The sequence below is a fragment of the Podarcis liolepis genome (assembly GCF_965112155.1).
Source record: "Podarcis liolepis genome assembly, chromosome: 9".
Taxonomy (NCBI): Eukaryota; Metazoa; Chordata; class Lepidosauria; order Squamata; family Lacertidae; genus Podarcis; species Podarcis liolepis.
The window spans coordinates 16,040,358-16,066,399 of record NC_139564.1 but is presented as its reverse complement, the minus strand read 5'-3'; the positions used below and the strand labels follow the sequence as shown (position 1 = coordinate 16,066,399).

The following is a 26,042-nucleotide window of genomic DNA, read 5'->3' as shown; positions in this document are numbered from 1 at the left end:
CTGGGCTTCTAGCATTATCCCTAAAGGAGAAAAAACAAGTGCTGTATTTTTTCTCAACCTCATGCACAATATTACACACCCCCTCTCCTTATTTGCTTTATTTCTAGACTGAAAAGGAATTGCTCCAGGCGCCTAATAATAACAATAACAACAATTTATTTATACCCTGCCCATCTGGCTGGGTTGATCATTGTGGTTGCTGTTTTCTGAACCTTTTAAAAGTTCTACAGTATCCCTCTTGGGGTGCTGCGATCAGAACTGTACACAGTATTATTCCAAGTGTGTTCACGCTGTTGGAGAAATTTAAACGGAAGTTCCTAGAGTGGAGGTTACTGACACAGAAACCCAAAAGGAAAGGAAGCAGGCTTCAAGTCAAAAGATAGGCCTTTACTGAAATAAAAATGTGCACAGGCACAGGCTCAAAAATAAGGAGGCTGCTAAGATCCACATCCAAAGCAATGCTTTTTATACACTTCCAGATCAAACGCGTCATTTCATTTCACCGAAGGATCACACAACAACCTTATGTCAAATAGTTGCAACCCACGCCATAGATCCGTAAATGGAAAGCTTGCTAATTATCCATCCTGCGGATCAAAACTGGGTTGCTGTTTTCCCCTGTCCTGCTGCTCAGTTGGCAAGCGCAGCAGGCTCGCCGCTTCTGCGATGCTCACGCGGGGGAACGTTTCTAGCCCAAAGCAAGCCGTTTGCATAGCCGGCTTCTGGCCAGGATTTGCAAGCGAGCGCTTTAACCCTCCACCCCACCTCGCTCCCCTCCTAAGTGTCATGCAAATACCAGGGAAGAGAGGAGAAAACCGCCCAGCGCGCAAATGTAAGCGCTGCTACTATTGGCCCGTGCAGAGGGCGGGGAGGACCGGTGTCATTTCGCCGCGTTGCCTCACGCGCCCCCGGACCTCGAGGAAAGGAGCCCGCCCCCTCCGAGGCGAATTTGGCCGGCAAAGGGAGGGAAGGAAGGAGGCTCGCTCGGCTCCGCGGCTTCGATTGGCTCCGGGAGGCGGGCTGGGCCCTGCCTCGATAGGGCAGGAGAGCTGTCACACTCCTCGCCGGATCGAGTTTCTCGCCTTTTACGCACGGCCATTGCGCGCCGGGAAATATTTGGAGAATTCGCCGGGGAGAAGCGTGTCGACTGCTGCTTGCCGCTGCTTTTCCTCCTCCTCTTTGCACGGGTGGAGGCAGGACCGGCCGCCTTGCTACGCGTCTCCTCGAGGGCAAGCCTTGCCAGGTAACAAGAGAAAGCTCGCGCCTTCGCCAGCTGCTCGCTTGCTTCCCATTCATCTTTCTTGCATTGCTTGCGCTTCACAGGAAGCTATGGGAGGCGGCTGGAAGGTTGCAATGCTCCTCTGCAGCAGCCGCCTCCTCCTCGCGTTGGCGCGCAGAAGGAACGTTTCCAAGCCGCTGTTCGTCCCCTTTTGCTATGCATCTTTCCAGGGCTTTCCGCCTAGGCGTCCTCTTGGTGCTCAGTTTTTGATGTGGACATGCCCTGCTTAAGGAAGAGGATGGGTTTCCCCACTTCCCTTAATTTCTGGGTTTTGTTGCGCGCACGGTTGACAGGTTTGGCTTGCAAGCCTCGACCCATTTTCTCCAGGGTTGTCCCAAATTGCATGTATTCAGATTACTCACCCTGGAGTCGATGGGGTAGGGAGAGGCTGCAGCGAAGCGCTTGCAGGCCGAATTTGAATACAGTACTTGCTTGTGGAAAAGAGCCTGGCTGAACGCAGTATATCACAGGCAAATGTGCTTAGGACTTTATCGCTCGACGGCTACAGATGCTGCCGCCTAAATAATAATAATTTATTATTTATACCCCAGCCACTCTGGGCGGCTTCCATAGAAACCTCGATGCTCCAGTTTTAAAGTACCTAGGACGACCCTGTCAGGATCTGACTGAGGGCCGATCCAAGACTAATATTCTGTATCCTTCAGTAGCAAAAAAAGACAATTTTTAATTACATAGCATTTTCAAATGTTCAGGGCCCTTTTGAATCACAGAGCTGTAAGGGACACCCCAGGGTCATCTAGTCCAGCCCCCCATGCAGTTTCCACAACAACCCTGTGAGGCAAGTCAGCATTATTGTTACCCATAGAGAGCTGAGGTCGAGGGAGTGCCTTTGCTTCAATTCACGCCGTGAATACATGGCTGGGGCGAAATTTGAACCGGGTACCTCTTTAGCCACTATGATTCAGCTACTCCGGCTGCTGGTTTCCATGGCAGCTGATAGGCAGAGAGATCCATTTTAGTTGTCACGAGTAATAACTGTTTATAGATCCCCATAAATTTTATCCGCTCATTCCGCCGCCGCCCCCTCACCTGGCCACTAGTTTAAGTTCTTAACTGTAGAGGGTAGCTTGCCATTAGAGACATGTGAGCCAGCCCTTCACCTTGCATTCCTCCTTCCTGATTATTATTTTTTAAAGACACATCATTCCCAGTTCGTTTGTTGCGCCTTTAAATCCGCAGGCCGCTCCGTTGCGCTTGCCTTAAAGCAAGAAAACGAGATCGTGTTTCTTGCTGGCTTCTCTCCAGGGGAAACATATGTGGGTGGTTCTCTCCCCCCCTTTTTATTTTGCAACGGGTTTTTTTTATAAAAAAAACAAGTATCCCCCACCCCCGTTCCGCCTGCAGTAGAATCGCACCAGGTGGAACTCGCGGCGGCCCTTCCCTCCCGGGTCTCGATTTCACAGTCGCGTTTCTCCTTAAGGCGATGTTTGGTGCACACGAGGGCGCCTGTTTCTAGAAGAATCGCCTGGAAGGAAGCCGGTGGCGGCAGCAGTAGCAGCTTCCTCCAGCGCTCTCGGCTGGCTGCGGTGCAAATGGCGCTTGCTTGCCAGGAACTCGAACAGGAAGGCGGGCTGGGCTGGTGCAGACGGAGCTGCGCAACAGCGGCGGCGAAGGTTGGAAACCGCCGGGTTCTAGAACGCGAGCCCGGGGAATTCCAATTTGGAACGCGGGTTAAAATTTGGAACGCAGCTGAAGCCGCTGGACGAACGCCTGCCGTTCATCCCGCGGGGGGACGGGAGGAGAGGCGTGGCTCGGCTTTCTCTCTCTCTCTCTCTCTCTCTCTCTCTCTCTCTCTCTCTTTTTACACGCAAGGAGGCGGTGTCTTCGCTCTGGTGGAAGAGAAAATTTTCCAACTTGCGTGACGCAACCGATACGCCCATGGTGCCCTCCTAGTGGTGCAGCAAAATAATAATAATAATTGCTAGCGCATTTGCAAAACTAACCATGGATGCGTTCAAATTGAATGGGGGAGCGCGTGTTGAGATGCCTGCATTGGCCTCGATGACCCTCGGGGGTTTCTTGCGAGACTGATTCTTTTTGCTATTCGTGGAAACAGACACACCCCTGTGCTGACGTCAGGAGTTGTGCCCGCCTCAGTTAGGACCCCCTCTCCAATATCTCTGCCCAGAGACCTCTGGTGTTGCTCCTCCTTGTAGCCTATTGACCTGCTTTCTCCTAAATCTGTCAGTAGTGCGAAGGAGAAGTTGCTTCCATATGCCAAGCCCTGGGCAGCTTTGTGCACCCTGCTCAAAGGAAGAGGGCAGATAAATGGCCTGGGAGTGATGATAGTAGTGAAGCCAGCCCTTTCAGGGAATGTGTTGGCTGCCGCACACCCCCTTTGCATTTTATTTGAGGGGCCACCAAAATCTGGAACGAGCTCTGAATCTCTTTGAGACCTTGTGTAGGGGATCTGAGCACTCAAAGCAGTAATTTGCTGTGGGCGGGAAAGTGGATTTCTCCCTTTGTCCATTGCCATTCCGAAGTGTTCTGGATTGACCTTTGAGACCCTGCTTGAAAGTAGTATTAGACAGGGAGGTCTTTTTCCTATGGTGGCTCCATGCTTTTCAAACTCTTTGCCTAGATAGGTAGGTGTGGCTCCGATCTTTTTTCCATTTAATAAGACCTTGAGGATTCCCTGCTTCTCCCCCCCCCATTGTTTTTAGTTGGTATTTATTTTAGTTGTTTGGTATTTAACTGCTACTTTTAAAATTCTTTGTTTTGCTGCATTTGCTGCATACTTTCCCGTGCTGATTTAATGTTTTATTGCTGCTGTAACCTTCTTAAATGTCTTAGTGTGGTTTTTTCAAATTGCACTTTTATGGCTTGCAAATTGCCCTGTGGGTGAGTTTTGTGTTTTTATATCCCGCGAGTCACCTTGGTTAATCCCGAAAGGCGGCTTGTGTAAGAATCTAAACAAATTAAAGTTTATGTCCATGGGCTCAAAGGCAGGCTTCCTCAAACTCAGCCCTCCAGATGTTTTTGGCCTACAACTCCCACGATCCCTAGCTAGCAGGACCCAGTGGTCAGGGATGATGGGAATTGTAGTCACAAAACATCTGGAGGGCCGAGTTTGAGGAAGCCTGCTCAAAGGTCTCTTCTCTCCACCCTGCCCCATTTGATCCTTGCCAACAACTGGAAGGTAGGTTAGGTTGCAAGAGAGGAACCAATCAAAAGTCACTGAGTGAGCTGGAATGGGAATTTGAACCCAGGACATTCTGCGTTTCAGTCGGCATATTTCAGAAAGTGTCAATAAGGTAGATTTGCCTTTAAATGCAAACTGAATCAAATTCCTCCTGCCTTCTTAAGCGGATTGTAATCTCTTGTTGCCAGTTGGCATGGAATGCACCAATCCTGCTTGTTCCATTGCAGGGCTGAGAAAATAAAGTGCCCGCGAACCAGCATTAGATGTGTTAGTGACTGCTTTGTACAAGTTTGTCTTTGAACACATACACCCATGCAAGCATCACATAGGCAATTGTGACTTGCCAGACCATAAACCCTGTGCAAGGCATCCTATTACCTGGCTGGCCTTGAATCAAGATCCTGCAGCAGTGACAGCCAGGTAAATCCTTAGAAGTGCATGAGTTGCTCAGCTTTACATGTGAGTATGTTCTTAACTTGGGGCTTAAAGCTGTAAATGGCTTGCAGGATTCAAATTATTGAGAGAGTCCGAAAGCCTTTGTAGCCTTTCTGTATCGGGTAACTATGCAGATTATGTGGAAAGCTATGTCTTTAAACAGGTGATGGGGCAAGGGACTTCCAAGGGAAGTTATTTTGCACCCCCCCTTCCCAGGAGTGCAGTTTTTCTTACAGCAGTTATCCACACATTTATATACCCTGTAGTCCAGCCTTTTCTCAGCCTTGAGTCCCCCAGATGTTGTTGGACTACAACTCCCATCATCCCATCATAGTGACTGGGAGTGGCCGCCGAGACCACATAACACTGGTCTTGAAAGACCTACATTGGCTCCCAGTACGTTTCCGAGCACAGTTCAAAGTGTTGGTGCTGACCTTTAAAACCCTAAACAGCCTCGGCCCAGTATACCTGAAGGAGCGTTTCCAGCTCTGAGGGCCTTCTGGCGGTTCCCTCAATGTGAGAAGAGAGGTTACAGGAAACCAGGGAGAGGGCCTTCTTGGTAGTGGCACCCGCCCTGTGGAATGCCCTCCCATCAGATGTCAAAGAGATAAACAACTGTCTGACGTTTAGAAGACATCTGAAGGCAGCTCTGTTTAGGGAAGTTTTTAATGTTTGATGTTTTAGTCATAGTGTGTTTTTAATCTTGGTTGGAAGCCGCCCAGAGTGGCTGGGGAAGCCCAGCCAGATGGGCAGGGTACAGTAAACAATAAATTATTATTATTATTATTATTATTATTATTATTATTATTATTATTATTATTAATTTATTTATTATTATCCCTAGCTAGCAGGACCGGCAGTCAGGGATGATGGGAGTTGTAGTCCTCCCAACATTTGGGGCCCAGGATTGAGAAAAGGCTGCTCCTAGTCACTGAGGTTTTTTGAAGCTTAGAGGGAGTGATCCAAATTTCTGCACTGTAGAAACCTTCCTGGTTTCAAAGAATTTACATAAGCAATGCCTTGTAGCTTTTGGCTGCACTCTGAAGCAAGGTCATTCCTCTATAATCTTCCCACCTCAGCTTGTGTGGAAAAAAAACTTCCGCTGAACCTGTTTTAACCCTTCAGGCACTGCTGGCTGTTTACACACCTTTGCTGAAACATTCTTCTGAGCAGTAGGTGGAAAATTCCACCACCACTAGCGAGCCAAAATCCCCAGTGGTAGGATCAGCTTCCTCTTGAAATAGGTCAGAACACTTAAAGGTATAATTGTGATTTTTTTGTATTGGCTCTGATCACATTGGTGGGCTTCTGGGACTCAGTAAAACCTCCCCGCCCCGCCCCCAAGTAATATTCACTTTTTGCAGCTGTATGGTTGTTTGACTTATTTCCCCTCTGCTACTGATTCCTGTTCCTTGTGTCAACCCCTCCTTTTGCTTGCTCCTAAGCAGCAGACACGGGTGGCGCTGTGCGTTAAACCACAGAGCCTAGGACTTGCCGATCAGAAGGTCAGCGGTTCGAATCCCCAACACGGGGTGAGCTCCCATTGCTCAGTCCCTGCTCCTGCCAACCTAGCAGTTCGAAAGCACATCAAAGTGCAAGTAGATAAATAGGTACCGCTCTGGTGGGAAGGTAAATGGCGTTTCCGTGTGCTGCTCTGGTTCGCCAGAAGCGGCTTAGTCATGCTGGCCACATGATCCGGAAGCTGTACGCTGCAAATTTAGCGCAAATTCTGGGCATTTGCAGTCTGATTTCTTTTTGGTGAATGCAAGTTAAACATCAATGAGAATGAAAAGTGCTCAGCTGTGACTGGCTCATGCCTGTTGTGCATTTGACTATCAAAACTCACAAGAGCAAACATGCATTTCATCAGTTGGGAGTTGACATTTGATAGGGTACACGGAAATGAGTTCCCTTTCCTTTTATTCAGCTTTGATTGAAAAGAATGGAAAGACATGTCTGGCACGCAGGAGTCCTAAAACTGGGTTCCTGAGTCACGGGACCGACCTGGTCTAGCAAGAAAACTCCTAGCACATTTGCAAAGCTAAGTAGAGTCCAGTGCTGTTTCAAGTTAGATAGGGGGCTGTGTGTTGAGATTGGGATCGGACTATTGACCCCCAGGCAATGCACTTTCCCCCAGCTGCTAATATGTCCTAACTCCGTAGAAAACAACAACGCAAACTTTCTTTTTTGTTTCCCCTCCCTAGACCAGATCTCTTTATTTTGGGGATATTCTGAGACCCGCTTCCCACTGTTCTCTTCTCCGCCCCAACACCTGCGGATCCCAAGTTATGTCCACTGCTCTAATTAATCTGGTGAGAAACGGAGGCCACCAGGTGAGGAGGAGAGCGCTGCTGACATCGCGCCTGTTGCAGGACGACAAGCGGGCGGCGGCTATCTGCCCTAGCTCCACCAGCGTACGCCGAACATCTCGCTTTGACTTGGACGGCAGCGGCCGCCCAGCCACGTGGGACTCCTTCGGGATCTGGGACAACCGCATTGATGAGCCCATCCTCCTCCCGCCAAGCATAAAATATGGGAAGCCCATCCCCAAGGTCAGCCTGTCCAAGGTGGGCTGCGCCAGCCACATTGGGAAGCGGAAGGAAAACGAAGACCGCTTTGATTACGCCCAGCTGACCGATGAGGTCCTGTATTTTGCCGTTTACGATGGGCACGGCGGGGTGGCGGTAGCGGACTTCTGCCATAAGCACATGCAGGAATTCATCCAGTGAGTACATGAATTCTCCTTGGGGTTTTTTTTAAAATTATAGTGGGGTGGAGGATATTGCACAGTTGAGTAGGAGACACCTCTTGATGTGTATAAGCTGGGCACCCAATGGCACCTTAAACCAAGAACAGGGCCTTCTCTGCAGGGGCTCCCCATCTGTGGAATGCTCTCCCCAGGGAAGTTCGCCTGGCGCCTTCATTATACACCTTTAGGCGCCAGGCAAAAATGTTCCATTTTAACCAGGCCTTTGGTTGATCTGGTTTACATCCTATGCCCTTTTAAAATATGGCTTTTTGGGGGGGGGTGTTATTGGGTTGTTTTTCTTTTGATTATGTATTTTGTGGTTTTATATCTTGATTTTATTCTGTGAACAGCCCTGAGACCCCCCAGGTATAGAGTGGTATATAAATTCAATTTATAATAATAATAATAATTAATGAACTATGGTTATAGTCTCCACAACAGGATGTTTTCGCCCGGCAGGTTGGTTGAGATGATGTTCAGGGTCCCTTCCAAATCTGATTCTATGATCTCAGCTACATTGCTTGGCTGTAGCCTGCTCTTACAACACTTCACTTGTCCCACTATGCAAGAAGGATAAACACACACAGTGGAAATGGAATTAACTATGCACTAAGGCAGTGGTTCTCAAACTCTGGTCTGAGTTCTGTTTGGGTGGCTTGTGGAATGGCTGCAGCACAGTCAAATATACCTGTACCCAGCGCTGCACTTACTTTCCTTGATGGGATAATTGAGGACTAAGATGCCCAGCAAAGGGGCCCATGATTCACATGAGTCAGCTGGCTCGATGGAGATGTCAGCCGCCAACCTGGTGCCGAGAGATCTCCACGTAGTTGTAGTTGGACCTGCACCAGTAGCAAAAGGCACCAGGTGGCCTGGGGAATTTCAAACAGTGGTTCAGAGCAGTTCAGTGGTGGGATCGGTTATCTGGGGTCTGAGGGTGTATGAGTGCTTGTAGTAAGTAAGTAAAAAAAATAATTATACCCCGCCCTCCCCGGCGAAGACCGGGCTCAGGGTGCCTAATATCAAATATCAAATGCATTAAAACAAAATCAAACAATTGATTAAAATACAGCATAAAAATTAGAATCAGGATAAAATTAAATGACTGCCAATGAATTACAACCATAGGGGTCGGGAACCTCAAGTATTCATCAGGGAGCCAGTGTGGTGCAGTGGTTAAGAGCGGTAGTCTTGTAATCTGGGGAACCGGGTTCGCTTCCCCGCTCCTCCACATGCAGCTGCTGGGTGACGTTGGGCTAGTCACACTTCTCTGAAGTCTCTCAGCCCCACTCACCTCAAGAGTGTTTGTTGTGGGGAAGGAAGGGAAAGGAGAATGTTAGCCGCTTTGAGACTCCTTCGGGTAGTGATAAAGCGGGATATCAAATCCAAACTCTTCTTCTCTTCTTCATCAGGGCCAGCTATCCATGTTGGTCCCACATGAGCCGATAAAAGGTAACTTACAGGGTCCCATAGATGGGGGGGGGGGTCAAACTGGGCCCAGACCGAAGGCCAGGCGGAACAGCTCCGTCTTGCAGGCCCTGCGGAAGCATGTCAAGTCCCACGGGGCCCTGGTCTCCTGCAATAGAGTGTTCCACCAGGCTGGGGCCAAAGCCGAAAAGGCCTTGGCCCTTGTTGAGGCCAGTTTAACCTCCTTGAGGCCCGGCACCGCCAATATATTATTATTTGAGGACCATAAGGTCCTCCGTGGGGCATACCAGGAAAGGTAGTCCCGTAAGTACGAGGGTCCTGGGCCGTATAGGGCTTTAAAGGTTAAAATAGTGGTTCTCAACCTGATGGTCCCCAGATGTTGTTGGACTACAACTCCCATCACCCCTAGCTAGCAAGGCCAGAGCTCAGGGATGATGGGAGTTGTAGTCCAACAACATCTGGGGACCCACAGGTTGAGAACCGCTGGGTTAAAACCTTGTAGGAGATCTTCAGACAAAGGCTGGACTACTGGGGTGGTCTAGCTCGGATTTCCTCCAGTGAGTGGACAGGAGAGCTATTTATTTATATATATGATAAACATATACTTCATCCAAGGATCACAGGGCAGTCAACAGCATAAAAACACAAAAATACACACAACATAAAAGCAAACAAAGTCATAGGCTAGATGGCCTATGACAGCATTCACCAATCTGCTGTCCTCATATAAACAGAGGAAGCTGCCTTATATATTGGTCTGTGTAGCTCTACATCATTCCACTGGCTAGCAGTGGCCTTCCAGGGTTTCAGGTATACCTGTCTCTCCCAGCCCTACCTGGGAGGGATTGAACCTGGAACCTGCCCCATAGGCCTTCCAGCTCTGCTGAAGGAAGCTGTCCCAAACGTCTGAAGGGCAGCTGATTGGTGAAGGCTGGTCTACAAGATTCCCTCCAGCTGTATATGACGACACCAGTTGCCTACCCATGAGAAGGCCAGGGGGATGATATTGGTGCTTTTGCAACTACCGCCACTTGTATCTCAGTAGCTGATGTTAGAGGGTTTCTTGGATTGGAGCTTTTGCACTTCCTTCCTTGGGGAGAATTTTAAGACTCTCCCTTGTTTTTTCCAGCGGCTTTCTCACTGAGGAGCAGAACATGGAGTTGGTATTGATGAAAGCGTTTTTAGAAATAGACAAAGCGTACGCCAGGCATGCTCAGTTGTCCGCGGATGGTAAGTAAGAAGCTTGTTTCCGTTCAGCCATAAAAGAAAGGCAGGAGAAAAAGAAATTCATGTGGAAACCACTGTTTTTTCTATTGAAAGTTAAGGCTAGCAGTTGTAGAGAGAGAACGCCAAGTAAAATATAGAAGGACTTGCCTGTTTTTACAAGGTTAGCATGGCTTCATAAGCCTGTGCTGCTTAAAATAATGTTAAAATAATTTGAAATGTTACCTTCAAGCAGATTTGTCCACAGCTGATTTTACACCGCGAGACTATACAGAAGTTTCTGTGTAACTCGGCGGGACTTAAGTTTTGAAAAGGTATGTTGAGCTGTTGAGCTACAATGACTGGGATCTAGAAGGTTGTGATGAACAAAAAAGTCTTTCCATTCGTTGCCACTGGATAAAAAATCTCTGTGTTGATGCACCGACCTCCACTTAACAGAGGTAATGTTGGTTAATGTCATTGGCATGGATTAAGCTATTTAAGGCTAGGCTATAGTCTTACTTAAAAGCAAGGGCCATTGATTTCCAGTACCTTCACATAATAGCGGTTGGACTGATGGGGTGCCAATTCTGTGTTAAATGCAAGGTGCTATCCAACTTACTCAGGTTTTTAAATTAAGTGGAGACAGGCCTTCAATGTGAACCTCATGTTATGGCTCAGGCTGTAGATAATAACTTGATGAAAATAAACACACACGCCAATGTGCTTTTCCATCACCTTTTGATAACCGTCCCAAACACAACATCTAGCTTGATGGGTAGAACACATGTTTACATGTAGCAGCCCCTGGCTTTTCCCGTAAGGATGGGGAAGACTCCTGTCTGACACCCTGGAGAGAGACTGCTGGCTTATAAGAAAATATTAAGATTAACCTTAGGTCTGATGTTCCAATACAGCTTCATAAGTTCATCCTTGGTGGCTCTTTGCATCCTGTTTTCTCATAAAATATAACATGCCTGCCAGCCCAACGCCTAATCTATTGCTAATGTATTGTTTAGTTTTACATGGATTAATTATTATTGCTCACCAAATTAAATAGATACTTCCTGATGCAAAAAATATACTAAATGTATATCTCACTTATAGCACTAAAAGCAATCTTAATGGAAGCATTTGTTTGGCTTAGTATCCTTTCTTTCACATTTGGGTCGGTTCCATCTTTAGATGTACGTGTCTTTTGGATGGAGAACATCTTGCATAGCCAGCAAGGACACTTCTACAGATCTAGCCTACAATTCTGCCCATATTCTGTTGAGACTGAGCCCTTTGAACCCAATGTGACTTACTTATGAGAAAGTATGCTTGGGATTGGGCCGCATGGTTGCAATCATAGAATTGTAGAGTTGGAAGGGACACTGAGGCCAACCCCTTGCAATGCAGGAATCTCAACACGTGGTCTCTCATCCAATTTGAAACCATACCGGACCTGCTTAGCTTTGCAAATATACTAGCAGTTTTATTGCTGCCTATACATCAGTGATGGTGAACCTCTGGCCCACGGGGCATAATTACACCTCGCAAGCAGTTTCATTCAAACTGCCTACCTGCCCCAGAAGTTTAAAATATGTTCCTGGGCCATCAATTTACAGATGCTTTATTACAATCAGACTTGTAGTTAATGCGCTGTTTGGGTAGTCTGAGTCTTGTTTTACAATGTTGATTTAGTAATGACAGTATAGTTAGTAATAAAAAAAAGGTGTGGTGTAATTTTTGTTTCCTCGTCTTAAGAAGTTGCCAATCAAAACCATGATTTTTAAATTCTTTAATATGTTAACCTGCAACACTGAAGAAGTGAAAGAGCTGCAGAAACATGCCTGTTTTTATGTTCAGATTTGTGACACCAAACTTGGGTGCATTTGCTACATTTATCTACCAGGCCATTGCTCTGAAGTGAACAGGAATTATGCCTTGCACGTGTCCTATCTGTCTTAGTGTGGCTGTGCAACTAAATTCCCAGGGAATTGTACTTATAGGCTACTGGAGATGGTGGTTTTTTAATGTTAAAATTGGTTGGAGCACAACAGCCGCAGTGCCCTTTAAAGTATCCAACTTTGCCTAATGCAAATGGTTGGGACTTTTGGACAAATAACAGCTAGGCAAATGCGTAAGTGGGTTTTACTCAGTTAAAAACTAGAAGCCAAAAAACAAACCCACCCCGGTATTTCCCCCCTCCTTGGTGATTGATTATATTTGCCCAGGTCAGATGTGCACAGTGTAACTAATAAAACCGCTTATTTGGCCAGTCCCCTTATAAAATGTTCCTTTTAAATGCCTTTTTAGAGCTGTGCAATTCCAAACTTCATAATCCCTCGTCGAGTGTTTGAACAGCAGGAGGTGTGCAGATGGATTGGCCTAGTAACCAAGCCATGGTTGCTATCAGAGATGGATGCGTAATAAAATTGGGTGCAATAATATACCCCCATAGCATTTCTAAGCCGAGCCCTTGAGTTAAGAGGGAATGCTTCGCTCTCTTTTGCAGCTCTGATCATCCCAAGTGTTGCAGGTTTCCTCTCTTTACTTTGAGCAAAATTCCTGGGTGAATTTCCTATTTGCCTCTGTGTACATGTTATTTATGGCAGACACTGTACCTGACCAACAGCTCTAGAATTGGAGGCCCGGGACTCTATGCTGGGCTTCAGTGGAAAGAGAGATCTGCTTAATGTGGTCCCAGGTGAAGGAGTCTGGCGGGTTCCTAGCCGGGACCATCGGAAGGTTCCCACAACCACTTTGTCACATTAGTTGTGACGACATGCTCTAAAAGGTGCCCAGTGAGTGTTAAGATACCTCTTGAAAGATTTTAGATGATAATATTTCTGTAGTAACATAATTTCTGTAGCTGTCTAGGAAGCAAACAAATTTTTGTTTTGTTTTAAAATAAGTTAATTAACTTGTGTTCTGAGCCAATGTGTTTTTATGCTGCTAGATACCTTCGGAATAAATGGTGGCAAATGGCTAGTGACTTTATGAATAGTGTGATTCCTTGATTTTGGAACTGCAATACCGCTTGCGGAACAAATCCACCTATTTGCATTTTTTTTCTTTTTACATTCTCTCATCATTCCAGTGAAACTTGGAAAGGACTCCTGTACAAACTTCAGTAGATATGAATGCATTGCCCAGCTTGAGGCATTTAGGCAGAGGTGGGCAACCTGTGGCCATCAGTGATGTCTGACTCAAATTTTTGTTCTTCCCAGGAAACATGGCTAATGGTCAGGCATGATGGGAGTTGTGGTCTGGCATCATCTGATCCTAATGGCCCTTCCCATTATATACATTATACTTTTAAAGCACATTCAAAACAGGTTCTTTCCCTCAAAGAATTCTGGGTACTGTAGTTTGCCACGCGCAGAGTTAGTTCCCAGCAACCCTTGACAAACCACAGTGCCCAGAATTCTTTGAGGGAACGAATATGCTTTGAAGGTATGGTGTGTACACAGCTTAGTCCACTCATTGTTTTGATCACTGTCCTCTGGACAGTTCGTCAACGTCCGCCTTAAAATGTGGCACCCACAACTGGGCATGGTACTCCTGGAAGCAAAGCTTAGGAACAAAAAACATAGGGCTTCCCACAAAGTTTCACTATTCATTTAGGAAGTGGAAGAGAACGTTAAACTGAGGGCTGTGTTATTTCTTAGTGCTGAGTAGCTCAGGCTTTTAGGATCTACCTATCCAACAGGATAAGAGGTCAATTACTTTAACTCCTTTTGCAGAGGCTATCTAGGAATTTCTGTGCATTCACTCCTGAGTGCTTTTAGTTATGACCCTGGGATTCGCTGCAACACCCTCAGACATTGGGTGTGTGCATACACACAAATCTCAGTGTGGTATTTGGAGAAGGGCTGTAGATTGCTCATCCCAAAAAGCTATGTCGTCAGGCTTTTAACACTGTGCAAGAGGAGCAAAGCTGTGCCTCTTTTCTGATTTTGGGTGGCAAGATCACGCCAGCCTCTTACGATGGGGTTTCAGGGAAGGCGTTGCCTTTTAGAGCAGTGATGCTAAGGTAACGTTTGGTTACAGATGCACATCCCAAAATGTGCAACTTGCCTTTCCTTAATTTTATGGGCGTAAAAATAAAATAAAATAACAATGTCTGATAATTCCCATCCCAAATGAAGTCCGAAACTGCCCTGGAGTTTGTGCTTTCCAAGAGCGGAAAAACAAACCCACTGATTCAAGATGTCCTGCCACTGTACATTTGTATCTGATGTCTCGGACTGATTCCATCATTATGGGATGGGTGCTCTGATTCCTGAGGTTTTCCACAGCATTCACCTGGCGTCAATGCCAAGGAAATCCAACAAGTTAAAGAAAAAAGGCCTGTTGCAAACATCCCCCCGAATTCGATGACCCATTTGTCATATTAAACCTCCATGTAGAAGCACTCATAGTAGTCTCTTCCTGAAGTGGCACTGCAGTTCGAAAAGCAAGGAATTGAATTGGGGCGAGGGAGGTGGGGGAACTAGAGGTGGCCTCCAGATCTGGCCTTTAAAATTTAGAGGGGAGTTGGGAAAGAAGGCAAAAATTAGCTCAACCTTTTACGCCTTGCTGTGCTTTATTCATATTGCTACTTAAAACAGGTATCTTACGAGCAATGCTAAAAAGTGTGGTTTGCCCCTCTCCATTTCATGTGTAGTGCTTCTCCTTTCCCACCCTTTCCTTATTTAAGCACCTGCTTTGGAGTGTGCAGGAATGTTATGCAGGTGGACCTAGAAGTAAGTCGCACACCCAAGCCCACGAGGTGTACTTCCAAAACACAAATAATACCAGGCTGATTGTGCTATAATGTCATGACCACATTGAGCTTTCTGTGGTTAGAGAGTTGGACTTAAGGCGTGAGACCAGGGACTTGGCTATAAAGCTGCAAATGCCACATTTTAAGTGCATTTTATTTGCATTATACAAATTTGACACTACATAGTGATGGTGAGCTTATGGCAAATTCAATATATTTTTCAAAAATAAAATTAAATTAAAAAGTATTTTTATATGTGTCTAGATTCTGCCCAGGGCTCAAATCCCCACTCATCTATTAAGCTCCCTGGGTGACCTCAGGCCAGTCACTCACTTTCAGCCTGACCTACCTCACAGGGTTCTTGTGGGAATAAAATGGGGAGGAAGAGAAGCCACGTATATCGCCTTGAACTCTTTGGAGGAAAGGTGGGATATGAACGCAAGAAAATAAATACATTTCCTAATGATACAAAACATCCAAGAAGAGATGGGAGGAAGGGGGGGAAATTATTCCATCAAAAATTGTTGGGCAACCTTACAAAGGCAGTTTTCAACAGCTGGTCAGCGAGCTCTTTGCAGTAAGAATACCTGTTTTAATTCATTGCCTAGTTTAGATTCCTCTTCTGTTGCTGTCCTTTTGTTTTCCTATCTAACGTCTCCATTCTGTGGTGCTTCCACTTCACAACAAGGCTTGATGTCTCCCCGCCCCCCGCCCCTCAAGTGTTCAGTTCTTCTTTATTTTTTAATATATATTTTTTATAATGCATGCCGCCCTTTCATCCGTAGATCTCAGGGTGGTTCACAACAAAGAAACACAATATAGAAACACTTTAAATATGTGATAAAAACAATAACAAAAATACACGAACCAGTAACTCAACTCTCCCCCTTATTAAAAGATTGCTGTAGATTCTCTTGGCATTTCAGTTCAGGGGCAAAACTAGGCATAACTCAGGACCTGGCGCCAGTGTTAGGAATTCAGTTCTATAAGTTGGGCGCCATATGGGTCCATAAACCAGGGTCACACTCGCCCAACGGAATGCATGGCGGCCATTTTGGGACCAGGTGGCTTGAAAGCCCTATTTTTCAGTATGGCTTTTTGGTTCCTGAAATTCATTCTGATAAAACAGAACGGATAGTGGCAGATAGCCAGGTGTGAAATGCGCCTGGTGAATTTCGAACGCTGACCTGGCCTGATCCCCTTCCCTGAAAGGCTTGTCATACCTTTCACAACTGGCTTAGTTCTCCTGCATCTGTACCCAAAAAGGAAACTGATCCAGCGCCATGCAGCTTTGCTACTGATCACCCGGGAGTAAGGAAAAAGGCTTTCCCACTACTCGTAGAACTTCAGCCCCTGTAAAGCACATGCCAGTTTAATTAAAGTACTTCAGAAAGCTACTGTGTAAGGGCATTTGTTTAAGGCTCTGTAAAGGTAAAGGGACCCCTGACCATAAGGTCCAGTCGTGGTCGACGCTGGGGTTGCGGCTCTCATCTCGCTTTACTGTCTGAGGGAGCCGGCGTACAGCTTCTGGGTCATGCGGCCAGCATGACTAAGCCGCTTCTGGCGAACCAGAGCAGCGCACGGAAACGCTGTTTACCTCCCTGCTGGAGCAGTATCTGTTTATCTACTTGCACTTCGTGCTTTTGAACTGGTAGGTTGGCAGGAGCAGGGACCGAGCAACCGAAGCTCACCCCGCCGCGGGGATTTGAACCGCCGACTTTCTGATCAGCAAACCCTACGCTCTGTGGTTTAACCCACAGCGCCACCCGCGTCCCTTTTAAGGCTCTGTAGCTGCACCTGTTTTACTAGTATGAGAATAGACGAGAACTCGCCACAGACTTCACCCAGCCCAAGCACCAACATGCCACATTTTCTCCCCATTGCATGGAGTCTTGTTGCCAAAACGCTGCTGCTTTGTGTGCATGCCCCCACGCTGCTTGTTTCCTGTCTTTGTAGTTTTAGCTATGCAGCAGTGACTCTTTACGGGTGGTTAAAGTTTTTTAAGTTGAGTGGCAGCTTCGTGTGTAGTGCTCAGGCCTTGACCGCCTCTCCTTGCATGACGTTTTGTAGCTACCTTGCTGAATGCCGGAACCACGGCGACAGTGGCCTTGTTGCGTGATGGGATTGAGCTGGTTGTGGCCAGTGTTGGAGACAGCCGCGCCCTTCTGTGTCGCAAGGGGAAAGCCATGAAACTGACCATCGACCACACTCCGGAAAGGAAGGATGAGAAGGAAAGGTACTTCACCAGAAACCTTGGGCTGGAGCTGTTGTTTTTTTTTGGGGGGGGGGGGGAATGTAAAATTTGTATCCCTTGCAAAGACTGCTAAGGAATGAAAACGAGCAGCTGTGGGCAAATAATAATAATAATAATAATAATAATAGTAATAGTAATAATAATAATAAATTTTATTATTTGTACGCCACCCATCTGGCTGGGTTTCCCCAGCCACTCTGGGCGGCATCCACAAAGACCAAAAATACACTAAGCTCTTTCACAGCAAAGCTGTGGTTGGCGTCGCTTGCATAAATTGGCCGTGCTTATTGCTTGGATATGTACAACCATAGTGAACGTTCCATCCTCTCTTCCTTTCCTACTTTGTGTGTTTGCGCATGTGAAGAATCAAGAAAACTGGTGGTTTCATAGTCTGGAACAGCCTGGGACAGCCCCACGTAAACGGCAGGCTTGCAATGACCCGCAGCATAGGAGATTTGGACCTTAAGAAATACGGTGTCATAGCAGAACCAGAGACAAAACGGCTTCAGGTAAGAGGCTGAGCATCTTCCTTTTCTACACCCTGACCTCATTTTCTTGTAAAGATGGCACAGCACAAAATAGCTGGCACTGCTACCATTCCTTAGAAGTGTTTCCCACTATCACTGCTCTTTCAGACTGTGGTACCCTGGCAGAGCCTGCTATGGCCTGGTCTATACAGTATTTGGACCTAGGGGCGGGGGGGGGGGTGTTTCCTGGCTAATTTATTTTTTTCAACAAAGCATTTGTGCCTTGGATAGCATACAGAATGTGTGTGTCAATAAAGCCACTTTTGCAGAGTTGCCAAGTTCCAGGGAGATGCATTTTTGGCTATATACCTATGCATCTCGGAATCTTTTCTTCCCTTGAGGCCTAGCTGGCTTTGAGAGGGAGGTGGGAGAGCCACTACTGACCTCTGTTCCTGGCCAGTATTACTCACTTTTCCTTATAGGGTTAATGAGGGTGAGCCAGAGAGAGAGAGAGGAAAAGATCGGAATGCTACCTAGGTTAAAAGTATTTGCCCTCCCTCTAATGGTTAACTCGGCAGGTGAGGGCCAGCAGGATTGTAGCGTAACTGGGGCCGCTGAGAAGGAAGCTCAAAATTTTGCAGTAGTATAGTGGTACCTCGGGTTACAGACACTTCAGGTTACAGATGCTTCAGGTTACAGACTGCGCTAACCCAGAAATAGTACCCCGGGTTAAAAACTTTGCTTCAGGATGAGAACAGAAATCGCGTGGCGGCAGCGGTAGGCCCCATTAGCTAAAGTGGTACCTCAGGTTAAGAACAACTTCAGGTTAAGAATGGACCTCCAGAACAAATTAAGTTCTTAACCCAAGGTACCACTGTATTAAAAATATACTAGGTGCCCTCATCCCAAAAATAGCCCTATGAAGACTGAACATGATTGGCCACAGAATGCAAAGTGTGGGTTCTTTTTTTTGGGGGGGAGGGGTAATATAAAACTAGAGGGAAGGGTAATAAAATTGAGGTTCATGGAAAGAGGGGGCTGATGGAACCCTGAAGAGGATCACGCCACACTGCAACACTTTGTTGCAGCTCTCACTTGTGGAAATAAGTATGTTTACGTTTGTATCACTACTCAAAGCTGGGCATTTAGTATACTTTTGTTTGTGTGGCGTGTCATTTCAGTTGCACCATGCGAGCGACAGCTTCCTGGTCCTTACCACAGACGGCATCAACTTCATGGTGAACAGCCAAGAAATCTGTGACTTTGTTAGCCAGTGTCACGATCCCACGGAAGCAGCTCACCTTGTAACTGAGCAGGTAGGCGTTTCTGCCTTTCCAACACAGAAAACACCACCACTGTCCAGTTTTGAGCAAAGCCAGTTAAGTCCGCTTGATTCTTTTGGGGTGGAACAACCTCCTACAAACCAGTGATGAGACAAGCCCAGTTTGTTAAACGTATATGGCGGTTGTGTTCCTGCAAGGAAAATTTTCCCATTAGGTTTTATTGCCTTCAACAGCTAATTGGAAGTTGCTGGTGTAGCTCAGATACATCACTTTCCTTTCAGTTGTGCCCTTGCTCAAGGACAGCAGGGACCCATAGTCTTGCTTTACTGTCAGATATAAAGAGTTGCTTTTCGAAAACAGATGCTGAAAAAGTCAACAGAACTGCTGCTGCAACTGTTTACCTGCTGGGAACGGTTCTCTTACTCAAACCGAGAAGATACTAATTTTGAACAACGCAGGCAGTCAATGGATGACTACCATATCTAGTCAGCTGGAATCCAAAAAATAAATCCATACACTACAGTCTGCATTGTTTTATTTCCCCCCCAAAATCTGAAGATCACTGTTCCCCACATTTATTGATAGCGTAACTTAGGAGTAACTGATGTGGGGCTCCCCTGGATGCTATTGGACCCCAGCTCCCATCAGCCCTAGCCAGCATTGCCAATGGTCAGAGGTTGTAGGAACTGCAGCTGTGTTAAGCTAGGTATACAATGTGGTGGCATTAGCTGATGATGAACAAAATTGTATTTTATTTTATTTTGCCATTATGATGATTGTTATTAAACAGTATCCACCCCGTGTTAAAACTTCTGTGGGCTATTCTTTCTCCTCCCACACCACCCTGTGATGCATTTGCCCCATGTTGAAATTCACAGACTTCTAAAAAGGTCCAACATGCAGAAATGTGCAGAGTGGCTGAAATTTGTGGGTAGCTTTTGTATCAACACCCTTCTCAATCCGTTCCTGTTTATTAATAGTCACAGACTTCAGTTTCTAGAAAGTATGTACTGATAACAAGATTAGGTTCAGATCCTGATTTTAGTAGTTTGTAAAACAGACCACCTCAGCGCAAGGTACTTTATGGATTGTCCAGTTTGACTGATCCATCTAAGTCCATTTTATTTCTCTCCTGCTCGTCATTCACAATTGGGAAACTTGTGTATTTATGCATACATTTCCTCTTTTGACAGAAGTGGATAAAATTTGAAGGCGGGGTAAGCCCTCCAGTGTAGGCAAAGCCTGCCAAATCACAGGCAATGAAGTCCAATTGCTTTTACGCCTTTGGGAGGTGCTTGGAATGGGAGGCTATAATGTAGCCACAATTTGGGGGGTGGGACTTCCCTTGAATTTGAATTATCTGGGGAATGCATTAGATGCTTGTGGACACCAGTTCCCACCAGCCTCAGGCAACATGGCCAATGATTGGGGTGATGGGAATTGTATTCCAGCAACATTGGGCAGGTCACAGTTTCCCCCCATCCCTGATTTTGGTAGGATTTCAAAACTCCAGATTGCCTGCATCAATTCTTAGTTGAAAGAATACAGCCGAACAGAGTGAAGGGCTAAAGCTTTGTGCCTTTTGCAATCTCTCCCTCAGGCTATACAGTATGGAACGGAAGATAACAGCACTGCCATCGTCGTGCCGTTTGGAGCCTGGGGCAAATACAAGAACTCTGAGGTCAACTTCTCATTCAGCCGGAGCTTCGCCTCGAGCGGGAGATGGGCCTGAGTCGCTGCTGCTACGAGGAGATGTGGACTGGACTGTCCTGTAGGAGGCCTCGCAAGGCAGAGAGCAGATCTGTAGATAGTTGCGCCCATCTCTCTCTCTCCCAGCACCTTGTGCTTTCTGCCTGGGTAGAAAACCATCGTTAACTTGATGTTGCCTCTTTAACAAACACATCTGCTACTGCTTAATCTCAGAGCCAGTGATTTCCGCCCCCTCCGTCCAACGTAGATAATTCTGTCTGGTTCTTTGGCACAGACAAGATGTTGGCTCTTTGCACCTGGGTGACACACCCTCTCAAGGGGTTTTTAACCAAGTGTTTCTTATGCACAGCGTATGTTTTTAGAGGATGAGAGAGAGAGAGCGAAGAGGCCAAAGGGGCTCTCTTAATTTGCACAGTGCGAAAGGGAGCAAGCGCACAAGGAGAGAAAAGGTGGGGTTTCATCTTCTCCGCTCTCACAAGTCTTTCCTTCCCTATTTGAACAGAAGTAAGAGAAAGCCAGGAGATTCGGAGGCAATGTGGCTGGCTGTGCTTTGCTCTGCTCAGCCTGCTGGCACCAGGTTAACCACCAAAGCTGACTTTGGTTTTGGTTAGTCCAGTTCTGGAGAGAAAGGGATCTTGGTCTCGGGGCTAAGACTCCGTTCAGTGGAAGTCAAACAGAAAATATCAGCTGTGTGTATGTGTGTAATGTCCTGTTCTTAAGTCCAATTTCTCATAAGCAGAATGTGGCTTTTACACTTGGGCTGAAGCCCATGTCTATTCCTCTGTCCGTGGGTTTATAATTGGAGAACCCCTCCATAACCCTCAAGGCAGAAGTGGACACAACACTAACAGGGATTGTGGCAATCGTCACGTTTCTTCCGAAAGGCAGAAGCAATGTAGGTTTTCTGTATTTATTTGTTTTTTCTTTAAATATACCAATACTAAGAAATCCCCTTTTTTAAAAAAAATACTGCTTTTCAGGAGCTAAACCCTTTCAAAGAACATCTTGTTCTTCAGTTCTTTTTTAGATGTTGCTTCTCTTTCAGAGCCACTGAAAAATGCTGTCACAGATGCACAGAGTTAACTTGGATGGGGACATGTTGCCCAGTGGGTATTCAGTGTTCGATTGCACAACGGTTGAAGTTCCTAAGGGATTTCTCTCCCTCTTCCCAAGTTAGCAAAAAGTTGAGGATACGCTTTGGAAGGGAGATTTTTGTAAGGGAACGGGTAGGGTTATATTTGCACTTGCCACTCGTCTTAGTCAGAATTTCACTTTAGAAGCAAATGCTGGAGGGAAGCAAAAGGTTTAAATGAGGTAAGTAGAGTTTCTCCAGGAAATTCTACACTCCCCCACTTCAAATCTACCACGGGGGGGACCAAGGGAACAATCGGCATTCCTTGGCAGGACTTCAATAGGTTTCATGTAATAGAGGCCAAGGATATGATCCAGAGTGTTGTGTCACAGAGACCATTCACACCTCTAGATCATGGGTAGCCAACATGGCAGCTGCAGGTATTGTGGACTGCAGATCCCATAATCCTGACAATTGGCCGTGCTGGCTGGGACTGCTGGAAGATGGAGCCCCAGAACACTTGGTATATACTGCTATATACCGTTGGTACTAGAGGCTGTCAACAATAGTTCTTCATTTCTGACATAGATACTTTGAACATAAATACTTGGAATTGAAAACTGCCACCCCAAAGCAGTAAGAATTCTTTCACAGTGGGACGTTCTCCCTGGAAAGGTGGTGGACCTTCATTGAAGGTTTTCAAGTAGAGGTTGTATGGGCCTTCAGACATGGGTGCTTTAGTTGAGATTCCTGCATTGCAGGGGTTTGGACTATAGATGACCCACAAGGCCCCTTCCAACTCTACAATTCTGTCATTCTATGAAAACCCAGAATTAAGCCGCTATAAAGTTACCTGGCACTGAGGTGTAGCAGTGCTGAGCTCTTTTAGCTGAACCCTGATCGCAATGTGAACCCGTGGACTTGCTGCTTGATGCCAGTACTAATTAGAGCCACACCTTTTGCATAAATCATTCCACTTTCACTTCTGCACAGCTGCTCATAAAGCTTCCTTTGGCCATGTACCTGTTGAAAACCACAAAGTACTTTGGAAACGGTGCCCTGGGTCCTGTTCTGGTGTTATCTTGTGTGTATTCTACATGTTTGTATATATGATATATAGAGAGAAATGATATATCTTACTTTATAAGTAAAAGAATATGTTAAAAAATATTTGCATCCAGTGCTGTTTCGCTTAGTCCCCGCAACGGCACATATGAAAACGGCTTCCCTCTTTCCTACTTCCCAGGTTGTTGGGACCTGGGCTGAGAAAGGGCTAAAGTGTATGTCCCTATAGAGTCAGGGTGATGTATTATCCCATGTGAGGAGAACATTGACCTGTCTCTGTTGGGGTTTGTTGCCTTTGGAGATCTTGTTGTATAAAAACAGCAACCTTTTTGTGCGCGTCCAATTGATGCACAGCCGCTGAAGCGTGGGTCATTTGGGATCCGGAAGGGTGGGCTCATGTTCACTCCATCGACATGCACAGGGGCCATTAACAGAGAGAGCCCCCCCCCAGTGGTCACTGCCTGTCTCCAAATTTGGCTACCTAGTTATGTGGCATTGTGTTAATCGAATGATCCCTCATTGGCTGGGATTGTTCCATTGGATCAAAGGCTGCATAAGAAGAAATATTTGTCACAGTCCTAATAAAGTTTCTGCCACCAGCACTTAAGTCTTCTAGCCCACTAATGTGTACCAACACAACGACAAACAAACCTATGGTCACGTAAAGCATACTCAATAAACACACAAGACGTAACCGGCTGTGTTCTTAGATAAATAAGGTATACTATTCATTGTATCAAATCATAAATTTCAACAGAAGTAACTCATAAAGTTCAACAAATGAACAAAGCAGAAGACCCAGTAGATCAGATCATTCTCTAATCAGTTTTTGCATAAGGTCCATTTGTGTAATAGTGTATTCCACCTGTCTGTTCATAAGGTCCAAACAATCCACATGAAAGGTTGTTACAGAGACCTTGTTTTGCCATCCTGGGCTTCATCAGTAGTTAAAGCTCTAAGTAATACAAATAAATACAATATTGTGATCTCACACATTTTACAGCAAAAATAATATAAAACCATAAATAACTATATACCATATGTGATATTACAGGACAGTGGATCTTATGGCATAGTAGTAGCTGCGGTAAGCAGCAACTGTTACAAAGTAGGGTTATATGAACAAGCACAATATTGATTTACAGATGTTGGCAATCCACAGTTACAGAATATCTTTCTTAAAGTGACCTATATGGCACAGCAGAAGTAAAACAAATTTAATCCATGCTCAGATGTTATACATATAAACATTAATACAAACTCATACATTAATGTAAACAATTTTTGGATTGAAAGTAATAGCAATCCACAGATGCACAATTTTGTACTCAAAATTTGAGACAATGAATAGTATACCTTATTTATCTAAGAACACACCCAGTTACGTCTTGATTGAAGATTCACGAATGTGTACCAGCATGTCATGGAATAAATGCAACAGTCGCATTTCCCAAACTGCGCAGAAATAACCACCAGTGGCTACCTGCAGAGAGGCCTTGACCGTGCTGTATACAAACCGCGCCCTGGGCTTTTTTGTTGTTGAATGAAAATGCCTTTTCTTTCATTGTGTGCCGGAAGAACTTTGCCTGTATTTTGCACAAAACTTGGAGCTTTGGTAAGCGAATGGGTGGTTGATTTGGTTACAAGGGATTTGATCAAACTAAATGTAGGCAGTGGGGAGCAAACTTAAAGTATTCAACCAAACCGAATTAATAGGTGCTAGTTTTTAGGGTGGGTGAGTGGGTTTCTGAGACTGGGGATGGGGGAAGTTCAGTTGCTTTTGATATTACTAAACCATAGATCCTTTTATCACGTTGCTGAATGTACTGGAGAGAGGGAGACCCTCTCCTGGGGAGTCAAAGTTGGGAGGTTGCAATGCCCCTCCCCAAAGGCGAGATGACAGTGTAAGGAAATTCCTGCATATGTAGAGTGTGACTTGCAGCTTCATGCATTGTAACTGACTTGTTGGAAGTACTGAAGAGCACTTGTGTAAATTGTGTTGCGTACTTTTTGCCTTGGCGAGAATGTAGATATTTGAATGTTGATTGTTCAGGTTTGGGGGTGGGGCATACAAACTTGTTGGGTAGTCCAAATGCAGGCTCCCCCCTGCTGCATTTTTGCAGAGGCTGTTGGCAGACCATGGTTAACTATTTCCACACTGGGGCTTAATGAGAAACCCCCCTTGCTCTCTGTCAGGAATGTCTGCCGAAGGCAACACCACGGTCTGCTAGCACGTCTGTTTAAAAATCAACAGCAGTGTGTATGATAATTAAAGTTTCTTAATGGTCGCTGTGACTGGATGTGGACATTTCTGTTGTGGATTCTGTGGCACAGCTGCTGCATCATTTTAAACAGTTGCTTTGTTTAAAAAAAAACATGTGGAAGCAGGTTGGAGACGGAAGAGTATTTTAATAAACAGCTTGCTCCTAAGGACAATTGCCCCCTCGCTTTTTCTTGACCTGCATGTCCTTTGATTCGAATTACAAGGAATGGTAGGATATTTTTTTTGTATTTTTTGTTAGATTTTCCGTCATAGAATTTAATTAAAAAAGAGAAAAAATACACAACAGAAAAGAAACATTAAATCATTATACATTAAATCATACAATATCCAAAAAGAAAAAACATAAACAAAATAAAATAAACCCACCACCCTGTTTAACTTCCTTCCACCACTACTCGTCTTATCAAAAATCAGTTTTACCCTTCTCATTGCATTCTTATTGTTTTTATTTTCTCTATATACATACATATGTCATTGATAATTTGTTGTTTTGATGCATTTACATTCTTAATTTAAGCATATTAGCATGTCTTTTTTAGAGCAATATTTTGTCATATAATCATCAAAGCACTGTGAGGAATGGTAGAATTTTTCTGGGGCTTTGCTCTCTGGTAGTTGGGCTGGTGTGTCCTTTGGACCTTTCAGGGAAAGACAAAACAGCCTACGCAAGTTCCCGGATAATGTATTCACATGTCTTTTTAGGGTGCCAAGCAATGGGTGGAAGGCACAGATGGTTGTGGGTTCTTGTAGGCCTTGGGCTGCTTTCCCTTCTAGCTGTCAGAATGGAAGACATCCTTGTGTAATGGAAGCTAATAATGTCATGTAGGCCAGTATGAGCCAGTTTCATGCCCAGGGTACTTGTGTGCTTGGAATAAAGCTCTCGAGGGCCTCATTGCG

The 26,042-nt window shown here is 45.5% G+C and overlaps 2 protein-coding genes across 5 annotated transcripts in view; one reads left to right on the top strand and one right to left on the bottom strand.

The window, feature by feature from the left end:
* LOC310685756 (putative E3 ubiquitin-protein ligase HERC6) overlaps nucleotides 1-26,042 on the bottom strand; it is a 121,452-nt gene that overhangs the window by 54,891 nt on the left and 40,519 nt on the right. The gene's annotated exons all lie outside the window — the stretch shown is intronic.
* On the top strand, nucleotides 785-25,297 carry PPM1K (protein phosphatase, Mg2+/Mn2+ dependent 1K). Of its 4 annotated transcripts, XM_083458909.1 has the most exons (8): nucleotides 4,844-4,862; nucleotides 6,003-6,137; nucleotides 7,082-7,602; nucleotides 10,184-10,284; nucleotides 17,081-17,246; nucleotides 17,629-17,773; nucleotides 18,913-19,047; nucleotides 20,615-25,297. In XM_083458909.1, the coding sequence occupies exons 3-8, from the start codon at nucleotides 7,166-7,168 to the stop codon at nucleotides 20,744-20,746; spliced, it is 1,116 nt and encodes a 371-aa protein (XP_083315035.1). In that variant the 5' UTR covers nucleotides 4,844-4,862; nucleotides 6,003-6,137; nucleotides 7,082-7,165; the 3' UTR covers nucleotides 20,747-25,297. The 4 variants fall into 4 exon arrangements, with proteins under 4 accessions (XP_083315033.1, XP_083315034.1, XP_083315035.1 ...); XM_083458907.1 differs by lacking the exons at nucleotides 4,844-4,862; nucleotides 6,003-6,137 and adding an exon at nucleotides 785-1,243; XM_083458908.1 differs by lacking the exon at nucleotides 6,003-6,137 and having other exon boundaries at nucleotides 4,763-4,862.